Source organism: Mrakia frigida (assembly GCF_051309035.1).
Source record: "Mrakia frigida strain ATCC 22029 unplaced genomic scaffold BDY24scaffold_30, whole genome shotgun sequence".
NCBI lineage: Eukaryota > Fungi > Basidiomycota > Tremellomycetes > Cystofilobasidiales > Mrakiaceae > Mrakia > Mrakia frigida.
Genome location: NW_027481251.1, coordinates 73,337 through 84,689, shown reverse-complemented (window position 1 = coordinate 84,689; position 11,353 = coordinate 73,337). Strand labels below are relative to the sequence as shown.

General features: G+C 53.9%; 3 protein-coding genes across 3 annotated transcripts; all 3 read left to right on the top strand.

Moving 5' to 3' along the window:
* The first annotated feature begins 650 nt into the window (after positions 1–650).
* On the top strand, positions 651–3,008 carry BDY24DRAFT_398432 (uncharacterized protein). The gene is made up of 7 exons (XM_076641689.1): positions 651–735; positions 875–1,046; positions 1,126–2,023; positions 2,112–2,128; positions 2,203–2,224; positions 2,300–2,383; positions 2,453–3,008. The coding sequence occupies exons 1-7, from the start codon at positions 666–668 to the stop codon at positions 2,714–2,716; spliced, it is 1,527 nt and encodes a 508-aa protein (XP_076493938.1). The 5' UTR covers positions 651–665; the 3' UTR covers positions 2,717–3,008.
* Positions 3,009–5,530, top strand: BDY24DRAFT_398429 (uncharacterized protein). Its single transcript, XM_076641688.1, has 11 exons — positions 3,009–3,243; positions 3,406–3,513; positions 3,634–3,830; positions 3,906–4,087; positions 4,156–4,230; positions 4,298–4,584; positions 4,673–4,851; positions 4,935–5,015; positions 5,105–5,114; positions 5,192–5,227; positions 5,333–5,530. The coding sequence occupies exons 1-11, from the start codon at positions 3,049–3,051 to the stop codon at positions 5,471–5,473; spliced, it is 1,491 nt and encodes a 496-aa protein (XP_076493937.1). The 5' UTR covers positions 3,009–3,048; the 3' UTR covers positions 5,474–5,530.
* Positions 5,531–5,913: 383 nt separating this feature from the next.
* BDY24DRAFT_398424 (5-aminolevulinate synthase) lies at positions 5,914–8,855 on the top strand. Its single transcript, XM_076641687.1, has 9 exons — positions 5,914–6,201; positions 6,374–6,481; positions 6,612–6,757; positions 6,852–6,998; positions 7,067–7,502; positions 7,611–7,812; positions 7,898–8,072; positions 8,149–8,267; positions 8,377–8,855. The coding sequence occupies exons 1-9, from the start codon at positions 6,061–6,063 to the stop codon at positions 8,730–8,732; spliced, it is 1,830 nt and encodes a 609-aa protein (XP_076493936.1). The 5' UTR covers positions 5,914–6,060; the 3' UTR covers positions 8,733–8,855.
* Positions 8,856–11,353: the final 2,498 nt, after the last annotated feature.

The window sequence follows — 11,353 nt, the reverse complement described above, 5'->3', positions numbered from 1 at the left end:
AGAGATTCGATGAGAGAAGGTGGTAGAAGGAGAGAAGTGGTGGAGGGTGGCAAGAAGGAAGCGAAAGCGAGCTGGGTCCAAACAGCGCCATGCGTCCAGATTGAGGCCGTTGCTATCTCTGCTGCGCAGTAAGGGACAGGAGAGATGGGTGAAGTAGGGAGGGGGATCTGACGAGAGGAACGAAGAAAACAGAGACGAGAAGTGGATTCGTTGGTCCACGATGAAGAAGGTCAAGGAGGAGGAGGAGGAGCCGAGGAGGACGAACCAGGCCAGAGACGAGGAAGACGACCTTCTTGAGGGTCAAGCGAGGAGGAAGAAGCTCTGATTCCGATGTCGACTCGTTTAGACCAGATAGAGGATCCTTCTCGTCGAAGGACACGGTGGGCGAAGCCAGGTGAAGGGCGAAGGAAGAGGAGAGAGATTGAGGTGAGGGAGGAGCCGTTGAGCTCGAGAATCCTAGGGTCCTTGACGGCCCTGCCCTGAGAATCCTGGCGATCCTCCGAAGACGGTGCGTGTCTCTGCTCCCTACAAAAGAAGAAGTGTTCAGCAAATTTCAGCTTTTCGATGATAGACGTTGCTGGGCTCTCGCAGCTTCGACTCTTCAAACCGGTTCGAGCTCACCTTCAAGTTCTGTCGCTTCAAACTTCCATCTCCTCCTTCAGAGCATGAGCGCTTCTCAAGATCTTCGACTCTTTCAGAACCAAGCTTCGGTAGTAGACGCTCTTTCGGAATCAGGTGAGTCCCTTTCTTCGTTTTCTTGAGCTCTCAGGGCGCTACTAGGGCGATCGAGGGAAAGAAGGAACGTCGAGCTCACCTTTCCTCTCTTCCTTCCCTCTCCTCACTCTTCACCGCCTTTCTCTCGCCGGTATCTCAGCCATTCAGCTCGCCCCTTTCAAGATCAAGTCCATCATCTTACGGTATTGCAATTCCAAACTTGCCAACAGGTCTCTCGAGCAGCTTGGAGTCAAGATGTCTCTCCTCGAACACGAGCTGAGGAAGACTGCCTCTTCGAGGGGGGAACGAGTGATGCCAGGACTGGAAGCAGTGTAGGTTCTTTCGATTACAGCTAATGTATCTCACCTTTTTATCGCGGATCTGATCTTCCGTTCTTCTTCCTTTGTACAGGTGTATCGAGATAAGACACGAGCTCAAACTCCCTCCCTCCGTCGTCTTCCGCTCGGCTCCCTCCTCAGCAGCATCTACCTCTCGACTACCAGCGACAACCCAACCCGTCACTCGAGATGTTTCAGCCTCCGAAGGTCTCGCCCCACCTCCAGCTTGGACGCCTCGAGCCGAGGACGCTGCTCCTCCTCTTGCTCCTCCTCGAGGTTCGAGCGACGACGATCTCGCACGAGCAATGAGGGAGAGTCTTCTAGTAGCACCACCACCACCTCCATCGACTCAGGAGGTTTTAGAAGTCGCCCCTTCCTCATCAGTACCTAGACCTCAACTCCCGCCTCCTTCTCCCTCACCATCAATGAGTCGTCCAACTTTCCAATCCACCTACCTCTCTCTCCCGCGTCCAACACCATCCTCCTCCTCTTCACCCGAACCAGTCTTCGCCGAAAACGATCCTCTCGAAATCCTCACCTTCTCATCCTATCAAACTCTCCTCCTCGTCGACGACTCTCGCTCCGTCCGCCTCGACTCCTCCGCCGCCTTGGAGGCGATCTCGAAACTGGTTCCTGTCGTTTCCCTCCTCTCTTCGCCACCAGAGATAATTTTTGCCAGGCTGAAGGGGCGAGGAGCAACTTGTGGGACGGAGGGTGAGGTCAGGGAGCTGTTGGAGGCTGCGACATTGAAGTGGAACAAGGAACAGAGCGGGAGCGGTGTTGGGTTGGGAAGGAAATTGGGAGAGGTGTTACGGGATCATCTGGGAAGGTTGCAGAGGGAGGTGGAGAGAGATGAGACGAGGGAGATGGAAGGGGAGCGTGGGAATAGGAGGGATGCTGGGTTTGAGGAGAGGTTGGGTGTGAGGGAGGACGCGTCGAGGAGGGGAGAGAGAATCAAACCGTTGAGTATTGTGAGTCGTCCAAACAGCCCCGTCGGAGCTTTGAAAAATAGCTGAAGAGGTTCTGACCATCAACTCTCTCGCCTGGCATGCTTCACAGATCGTCTTGACGGACGGGTGAGTTCGAATGATCTTTGCGACGCGTTTCGACCTTGCTGACCCCCCTTTTCCCTTCTTTCTTCTGTACGCAGGACTTCATCGAATGACTTGGAGGCACGTACAAGAAGTCACTACTGCTCACGAATCTGAACCCTGACCTCCATCCTTCTACGTTCTCTTTGTTCTCAGAGCGTGCTCGTCTCGACGACAAAACGACTCGACCACCTCAACGCTCCCAACGGCCAACTCGGAGTCTTCTTTCTTCAGCTTGGAGTGCGTTTTCGAGTCGAACGTTGACTCCTCTTGATTGTGTTTGCTGACTTCCCCTTGTCTTCTTCGCAGAACGATCCTCTCGCTCGTGACTACCTTTTATCTCTCTCGAAGCTCTCGACGAAGCACCCATCGCTCGGACGTGAGATCGCAGACTCAACGGCATGGAGGTCCTTATCATCACCGCCGACGTCTTCTTCGGATCCTCGAGCTCATCTCGATGAGGAGGGAGGAGGAGAGGAGGCAGCTGTCTTGCTGAGGAAGACCCTGCTCGGTTCGATCAATCGGAGGGTTGCTGAGGTCGATCTAGATTCTTCGACGGGGGTAGATGTATGATACTGCATATCTCGATTATAGGGAAAGACGCGAAGTCCTCCCGTCGAAGAACTCACAGAAACCAAAGACTCGAAGGGTCGACGCGTCGAGAGCCCTTCTCGCCTCAGATCGCTCCGATTCATCTGGAAACTTCGCTCCCTTTTCCTCCTCCCTTGGCCCTGAAGAAACCTTCCCAACGAGGATCGGCCGACTCGAAGAAGATCTTCCTCTCTCTCAAACGTTCGCCTCTGGGGCCACCTTGTGGAGGAGGCCCTCGCGCGAGCTCACAATTTCACTTCACGCTCCTTCCTCCCCCCAACCCTCACTCTCGCTCTCCCCCTCTCACTCTCTGGATGGAACCTCCTCTGTATTCCCCTTCTCTCTCTCGACCTTCCTCTGGACCTTCCTCTCGAGCTTCCTCTTCTTCTCGTCGCCCAGGACCCAGTAGACAAGCTTCGAGCTCGATCGATGCGATAGCTCAGATTCCCTCCTTCTCTCCCGTTCATTCTCTTCCTCCAAGGCATCCAGTTCATGTCGCCTTGGATAAGGTGAGTGATGGGAATATATAGACTCGATCTTTACAGTCGAGAAGCAGTGTAGAGACTGGGGGACGAGGGATACAGGACCGAATGGGTAATGGACTGGAAGGAGCGAGAAGCGGTTGAAGCTGACCCCTCGATCCGCTTCGTTTTCCTGTTTCTTTATTCTAGGACCTCGATCTGAAGAAGGATTCTCTTCGGATAGGACTTACAGAGTGTGACATCATCATAGCTCCAGCAGCGGGAGCTCTCTTTGGCGAGAATAACGATGGGAGTCAGGTCAGTTCTCCTTCCTTTCTCTCGAGCTCACCAAATCACCGAGCTCGCCTTTCCTCCCTCTTCTCGACTCTAGAACTTCGAAGCTGACTTACGAGAAATCTATATCTGTCTCTCTAACAGGGCTCTGGAAGAATCAACGGTTACCTTCAAGTTGTCTCAACCTCGGCAAAGAAGATTCAAGGCATCCGTGTCCGTCTCGTTCGAAGACAGGTCCTCGCCTTTCCTCAGGATCACGGTCTCGAAGAGGAGGACGAGGTCGTCGAGGCTGAGCTTATGCTAGGTGCAGAAGGGATGGAACTTTCTAAAGGGATCTCGACGTGAGTTCAACAACAAAATCTGCTTCTCTCTCGATTCGCTTCGCTCACAAAACACGTCAACTTTCTCCTCAACAGTTTTGAGTTCCGTTTCACAGTCCCCTCCACCTGCTCCCCTCACGACGATACCTCCTACGCCAAGATTCAACATGTCATCCTCGCCAAAGTCATTGGATCGGGGAAGGGCTTTTTCTCGAGAGATCTGAGGGCGGAGGAGCTTGTTTGGGTCGTTCCCGCTCCCATCCTCGGAGAGACAGAGAGTGAGTTTTCTTTGCTTGAGGTTCGAAGGAAATCGTAGCTGACGATTTGCTCTTCTTTCGTTCCTCAGGTCTGGGTCTCAACGTTCACTCTCAGGGAGTCACAGACGCTCTCGGCCCTTTCTCCTTCGACCTCAACGCGTCGGGTTCGTTCCTCTTCTCGTCCTCTCCCCTTTCGTCCTTCCGAGACTGATCACCGATTCTCTTCCATAGCTTTCATCGTCGCCTCTGCTCTCGACATTTCCCTCACCCTTCACTGCCCACCTCCGACCCTCACCGTCTACGGATTAAAGATCTACCTCGCTCAGCGAGCCGTCCTCACCTCGTATCGAAACCCAGAGAAGACGGCTACCATCCGACCCCCAAAACAGTTCGTCGTGGATCGAGGGCCATCCGGACCTTACAATGAGGATTTCGTGAAGAAGCATCGAGGAGAGGCGATGTTGGAAGGGAAGACGTGGGAGGGGAAGGAGTGGAATTTCCAGAAGGTTGCGAGATTGGTGAGTCCTTTCTCTTCTCGGAAATGGCACTGGGAAGTCTTCAGTGACCTGATCTGATCCCGGTTCTCTCTCCATCCTCCCTTCTCAGCCAAGTGACCGCCGGATTCGACCTTCGACTCATTCAGCAACGGAGACTGGCGCTCGATTCTCGTGCGAGCTCGTTATCGACATCGTTTACACGTCTACGGTCGACGACGATCCTGATTCTACCTTGAGTCAGAAGGTCTGGGTCGCTACGGTGTTCAGTAAACCTGTCTCGTTGGGAAGGTTCGTTCCGTCTCGTCTCGAGTTTCGTCGCGTCCTCTCTTTTCGTTTGACTGACTCGTCTTCGTCCGTCTTTGTTTCTCCAGCTGTGGGTGCTTCCAAGATCGACTGGCCTTGCCGGATTATAGCGAGAAGGTTGGATCGCTGGAGACGGTGAATCCCTACATGTGAGTCTTCTTCGTTTGTTGAATCAAGAACGTCCGTTCTTTCTTGCGTTGAGCTGATCCTCTCGCTTCGTCTTTCTTCCGTGCTACAGGAAGGACTACGTGAGCTCTACCCAAACCTATCTACACCTTTGATTCCGTCAAAGCTGACTCTTTCTCTTTCCTTCTTTATCTGTCAGTGTCTCTGTCTTCGACCTTGGGACAGCGTCGAAAAGGTTCGTCGCCCTTTGTTCCCCTCTCTCCTCTTACCCTTCCTCTTTCACGTACCGAATCTTTTCTTCGCTGACTGATCTTTCCTGCTTCTCTCTCTTCGTCCACAGGAGGAGCTCCGAGGTCGAGAATCTCACCCAGAACGTCGCGGTCGAGAACGAGAACGCGATCGGAGTAAATCAGAGGGGAGGAAACCTGCCGAGTCGTACCAGGGAGATCTAGACGCTCTTCGGTTTGGACGCTTCCGATAGGGGCGACTCGTTCAACTATACAACTCAGTAATATATGTATCTGCTTGATTCTGCGCATCGAGTCCCCTTAGAGAGCGGAGCGGCGGAGAGTTCTGATTTTCGAGACGCGTCGCCAAACAGTTTTTGCCCGCTTCATCTCGAGTCGCGAACTCGTGCTGGATCTTTGTAAATGAGATAGTCAGGAAGAGATGGATCTGAGGGTCGTGAGATATACCTTCCGCTGAGCTTTTTTTGCAGCTGTGGACGCGATCTGTGAGCTGGAAGTTCCGGAGGACGAAGCCGACGAGGGCGGACAGCCGTTGAACGCGGTTGCCTTTTCCTCTCTCAATAATGCATCTAGAGCTCCCAGTAAATCTTGGTGTGTCAGGTTATACTCTTTTCTCCATGACACTGGAAGATTGCGGTCTTCCGATCAGATTTGCGGCGGTGGGAAGGTGAGCAAAGGAGCAGCGAACCGCCATCGTTCTAAAAAGTCAAAGAAGCTCAAAGGCCGTCCGCCCTTCCTCCCTCCTTCTCCCTCAACCATCACTCCCTCTTCTCACCTTTTCCTCTCCTCCTCCCTTTCTTTCCCCTCCGTCTTCCCCTCGATGTCCAACCTCCATCTTGCGTCCTTGCGAGCACTCCGAGGAACCTGTCCTTTCCTGAACTCGGCCTCGACCCAACAGCTCCGATCCCTCTCGACTTCTCCTGCTCTTCACTGTCCCGTCGTAGGACCTGTTCTCGAGAAGGTGAGTCTTTTGCATGATCGAGATCTGCTGTAGCTTCCTTCTTCTTCGATCCCTTCGCGGGGGTGAGGTCGGAAGGAAGGAGAGGTCAAGCTCATCGGAAGGAGAAGGAAAACGAGCTGGAAATCGAGCCCTGACCTTCCCTCCTTTTTTCGATCTTCCTTCCTCCCCTCAGGCTGCCGGCGGTCCCCTTCCTTCTGGATCTCTTCGACCCTTTTCCACTGGATCTACTCCTCAGCAAGCCGTCGCTACTCCTCAAACTTTCGCTGATGTCGATCGAGCAGTACGTCTCGTTCCACTTTCAGCCCTCCATGCCTTCCTTCTTCACTCTTCTGATTGCCCCAGCTTGCTGATTTTGCTTCTTTCTTCTCTTTCTCTCTCCCCCTTCCTCTTCTCTGTTCCCTCGTCTACAGGACACCGTTTTGACTGGATACCTTGAGTCGACATCGACTCCTCAGCAGCTCAAGGCGGCCTCGCCTCTCAACAAGGGAAAGGCCGTCGCTGGATTCAACTACGAGCAGCTCTACGAGAACGAGCTCGACAAGAAGCACAAGGACCAGTACGTAGAGTTTATCGACTTCTTTACTCTCTCAGACCTTCTCGATCGGCAAAGCAAGAGTTGACCCTCCTTTCCTCCTCTTCTCCTCCCCAAGGTCTTACCGATACTTTAACAACATCAACAGGCTCGCTTCCAAGTTCCCTCTGGCTCACACAGCCAACGTCAACGACGAGGTCAATGTCTGGTGCGCCAACGACTACCTCGGAATGTCCAAGTCCCCCGTCGTTCTTGCTACGATGAGGTGAGTTCAGTTCTTGTTTGCCTTTCGCGACGCGTCTCGTCGCTGACCTCCTTCTGCTGCTTCCCCAGGCAAACTCTCGCCAAGTACGGAAACGGAGCTGGAGGAACTCGTAACATCGCCGGAAACCACTCCCTCCATCTCGCTCTCGAGGATGAGCTCGCCAACCTCCATCGAAAGGAAGCCGCTCTCGTCTTCTCGTCTTGTTACGTCGCCAACGACTCGACTCTCGCTACCCTCGGAAGGAGGATCCCCGGACTGGTCTACTTCTCGGACGCTTCCAACCACGCTTCCATGATTGAGGGGATCAAGCACTCCGGATCCAAGAAGGAGATCTTCCGTCACAACGATATGGCCGACCTGGAGAGGAAGCTCGCTCAGTACCCCCTCGATACTCCCAAGGTCATCGCTTTCGAGAGCATCTACTCCATGTGTGGATCTGTCGGACCCATCTCTCAGATCTGCGATCTCGCTGAGAAGTACGGAGCTATCACTTTCAACGACGAGGTGAGCTTCTTCTCCCTACTCTCTCTCTGTCTTCTTTTCCCTTGCTCGCCTTTCTCCTCGAGCCCATAGAGACTGACTCCTCTTCGTCATCTGCTTGCTGTCTCAAAGGTTCACGCCGTCGGAATGTACGGACCCCGAGGAGCTGGAGTCGCCGAGCATCTCGACTTTGAGGCTCACCTCGCCGCTGGAAACTCGTCCGACGCCGTCCCTCGATCTGTCATGGACCGCGTCGACATCATCACTGGAACCCTCAGTAAGGCGTACGGAGGTCTCGGAGGTTACATTGCTGGATCTGCTCGATTCGTCGACAGTGAGCCCTCTTCCCTCGTCGCGTCGCGTCTCGCCCCTGATTCGAAATGCTAACGCCCTTTCCTCCCTCTTCCCTTCGTCTCCAGTGATCCGATCCTACGCCCCGGGGTTCATCTTCACCACCTCCCTTCCTCCTTCCATCGTCGCTGGAGATCAGGCTTCCGTCGCCTACCAGAAGGAGTGCATCGGAGACCGAAGGCTTCAGCAGCTCAACACTCGAGCCGTCAAGGCTGCGTTCAAGAAGATGGGAATCCCGGTTGTGTGAGTCTTGACTAAATTCTCCTCTTCTTCGACGATTCTTCGCTGACTCTTCGCTCTTCCTTCGTTCTTTTTGCAGCCCTGGACCCTCTCACATCGTCCCTCTTCTCATCGGAGACGCTGCTCTCGCCAAAGCTGCCAGTGATCGACTTCTTTCGGACTACGGAATCTACATTCAATCCGTCAACTACCCAACTGGTATGTATACACTTCGTTTAGCTGCTCAGGTCCTTCTGGCGCGTCTCTTCCCGTTCTTCTCTCTCGCTGACTTCGTGTCCCCCTCTCCTTTTCTTCTTCTTTCCCACAGTCCCCGTCGGATCCGAGCGACTTAGAGTCACCCCCACCCCTGGTCACACCGTCGAACAGATGGCTCACCTCGTCAAGTCCATCGACGCGCTCTTCACCGAGCTCAACATCAAGCGGGTCGACGACTGGGTCGCCGAGGGAGGACACGCCTCTGGAGTCGGAAAGCCCAACAACGAGGTCGAGAACGTCTGGAACGACAAGGAGCTCGGACTCCTCGACGGTACCGCTCCTCAGATGCTCGTCGATGGACAGAGCGTCGCCGTCGAGATCGACGCCGTCAACTCGGCTCTTTCTCGATTCACTCGACTCTTGGGACCTGCTTCCATCAAGGCTGATGATCTCACTATTAGCTTTTAGATTGTAGCTTAGTTCCTTCTTCGTTTGAGCTTAGCTTCTCGTCCTCGCTTGATTTCTTTCACTCTCGAACCGTCCTGACCCTCGTTATTTTCGTTCGATGAATGCTCACCTCCCTCTCTTCAACTGGACATCACCGAAAAAGATGGGGCAACAGGATGTACCAAACTCGTAGACGCATCGATCGATTCGACGCCAACTCGAGCGGTTTCAAGTCGCAAAAAAGCACGACGCGTCCTTTTCGTTTACCCGGGCACGCCAAACGCACCCCTGTCCCTCCTCGATTTCCCAGCCGTGATCTCCTACGCTCTCCTCTCGCTTCCCTCGACCAAAGTTGAACGGCCAAATCCTCCTCCCGATCCCCCAACGAAACAGCATACACACACGAACCATGCCCTTCTCTCCTTCTCCCTCCGAATCCTCCATCCCTTCCACCCCCCTACTTCGGATCCGACCAGTTCTTCTCGCACCCTCCCTACTGCTGATCTGGAACAAAAACAGGAAATAAAGCTGCGATGGCCGACGAGGAGGAGGGTTTTTCGATGGTGCGTTTTGAATCGAGAGGTACTTGTTGCGATTGATCCTCTTTGCTGGATTCGCTACTGCGAGAAACACAGTGGTGTATCCGATCGATGGCAGAGGTCCACCAAATTTGCGGTGCTGGGGGTTTGGAGGGAAGGAAGGGATTCGAGGTGAGCTCGAACGAAAAGCTCGACGCTCCTTCCTCCTTTCTTCCTTTCAACGACCAGCACCCTCTTTTCCTCACTTCTCGAGGTTACAAGAACTCTCGTAACCCTTCACTCGCTTCGGCTCGCCCTCCGTTCGATCGATGGATGGCTCGACTCGTACTTCTTCGACGACTCTTCCAGTGATCTCTCCGTCGACAGCTTCTCGAGCTGGATTTCATGAAGCAGATCCTCAAGTCGTTTTGGAGTTCGGGATGATGTCGTCTGAATGTGAGTGAAGTCTTGAGAGTGCTGTGAAGGACGATGGGGGAAGATTTCGGGGCTCAGATGGATCGAGGTCGAAAGGAAGGAGAGCCGGAAAGAAGGAGGGAAAGAAGGACGAATTCGAAGCTGAGATCCACTCAGAGCTCAGATGGTCGTCGGGATGCTGCCTGGTGGCCGGGAATATCAGACAGAGTCTACTCGGGAAATTTCGAGTTCACAAACGAGGAAATGGAGGAGAAACGAGTGAGGGAAGAAGTCGAGCTCGAGCTCAACGACTCGCCTTCCTCCCGCCTCCCTCTGCCTTCCTTCGGTCAGCTCCTGCCTCTTCGCATCGTTTCTCCCCACTCAAACGCTGCATGCTGACACCGATCTCTACTTTATTCTCACACTTATTTCTACGCCTTGCAGTTTTGTCGCCCTCGTCGCAACCGTCCCCGTCCGTCCCTTGCGCCTCGACGAATTGTCTCGCTCGCCCTCGCCGATCGATCTCGATAGCTGTTCTCAAGTCGAGCTAGAAACTACATACGAGGAGTATGGCCAATGCCTATCTGGCGATTCGGGCATCTGTGATTGTGATTCACATCGTACATCGCGTTTCGCGCGTCCCGTTTGGCTGCTTTCCTCCGTCGCGTCGAGAGCTGACCTCTTCCCGCCGTTTCCTTTCATTTGCAGGTTCATCAGTGCTGTTAGAAAACGGTCCCACACCTAGCTCGCATTCAAATACCTCCTCCCTCGACGCATCAACAGCAGCCTTCGTTCAAGTCGATTCCTCGAAACCCTCAGCCCACACAAGATTCCCCCTACTCTTCCCTCTCGGCTCAACTCGCATTCTTCTTCACGCCGTCTAAACGTCAGGCTCGAATCTACTGAACACAACCTAGGAGCATCGAAACGCCGCCCTCTGTTGAAGTTGATCGGACTGTTGGAGGAGAGGCGTCGGATGCAAGAGAGCCTGGGCGTCGCCCAGCAACGGTATCTTCACGGACCGCCAGAGTCTCCTTCCCTCCTCCTCACAGCAGATTTGCTTACCTCCATGAGCTCGAGCTGATCTGGATCCTTCTAGATCCATAACCTGATCCTTTTCGCGTCTTTCTGGCTTGTGCGGGGGGTCGAGGGGGGGCCATCTAGGGCTCGGAAGTTTGGTTCTCGAAGTGAGTCCGCTTCTTCGCTATCTAGTTCTCCGCCTCCCGCTCTGCTTCCCTCTCCCCCTCGCATGCTGAGCTTGGCTCGGTGGAATGCCTTCTTCCATCAGCAGCTATCGAACACGAGACCTCCAGACGCCTTCCTTCGGTGCAGAATTGTTCCATCAGAGCTCCTTTTCATCTTGCTCTCCTCTTTCACTTCCTTCCTTTCAACCACCAACCACCACCTCTTCCAACGAAACCTCGACTCCTCAAGAGCACATCATCAATCATGGCCACCGTTCAGAAGTCTCAACATACCGAGGAGAGGCACGTCGAGGAAGACTATGACGAGAAGGTTGGAGGACGAGACGACGCAGAGGTCGCTCAACGCCAGGAGAAGAAGATCGTCCTCGCTATCGAGTCGGACGCGCCCAAGACTGTTAGTAGAATCTTCCTTCTTCTTTACTCTCAGCCCATCTAAGCTCGCAACTGACCAAGTTCTTCTCTTCCTTCTCCGTCTCACCCTCTCGTCTCCCACTCCCTCGCTCTC

Coding starts and splice junctions, on each gene's coding strand:
- BDY24DRAFT_398432 (XM_076641689.1), top strand. CDS start 666: ATGAGCGCTTCTCAAGATCTTCGACTCTTTCAGAACCAAGCTTCGGTA. Junction 736..874: donor AGACGCTCTTTCGGAATCAG/GTGAGTCCCTTT, acceptor CCGGTATCTCAG/CCATTCAGCTCGCCCCTTTC. Junction 2,225..2,299: donor CTTCATCGAATGACTTGGAG/GCACGTACAAGA, acceptor CTTTGTTCTCAG/AGCGTGCTCGTCTCGACGAC.
- BDY24DRAFT_398429 (XM_076641688.1), top strand. CDS start 3,049: ATGGAACCTCCTCTGTATTCCCCTTCTCTCTCTCGACCTTCCTCTGGA. Junction 4,088..4,155: donor CATCCTCGGAGAGACAGAGA/GTGAGTTTTCTT, acceptor TTCGTTCCTCAG/GTCTGGGTCTCAACGTTCAC. Junction 5,228..5,332: donor CTTGGGACAGCGTCGAAAAG/GTTCGTCGCCCT, acceptor CTTCGTCCACAG/GAGGAGCTCCGAGGTCGAGA.
- BDY24DRAFT_398424 (XM_076641687.1), top strand. CDS start 6,061: ATGTCCAACCTCCATCTTGCGTCCTTGCGAGCACTCCGAGGAACCTGT. Junction 6,202..6,373: donor TAGGACCTGTTCTCGAGAAG/GTGAGTCTTTTG, acceptor TCCTCCCCTCAG/GCTGCCGGCGGTCCCCTTCC. Junction 7,813..7,897: donor ATCTGCTCGATTCGTCGACA/GTGAGCCCTCTT, acceptor CTTCGTCTCCAG/TGATCCGATCCTACGCCCCG.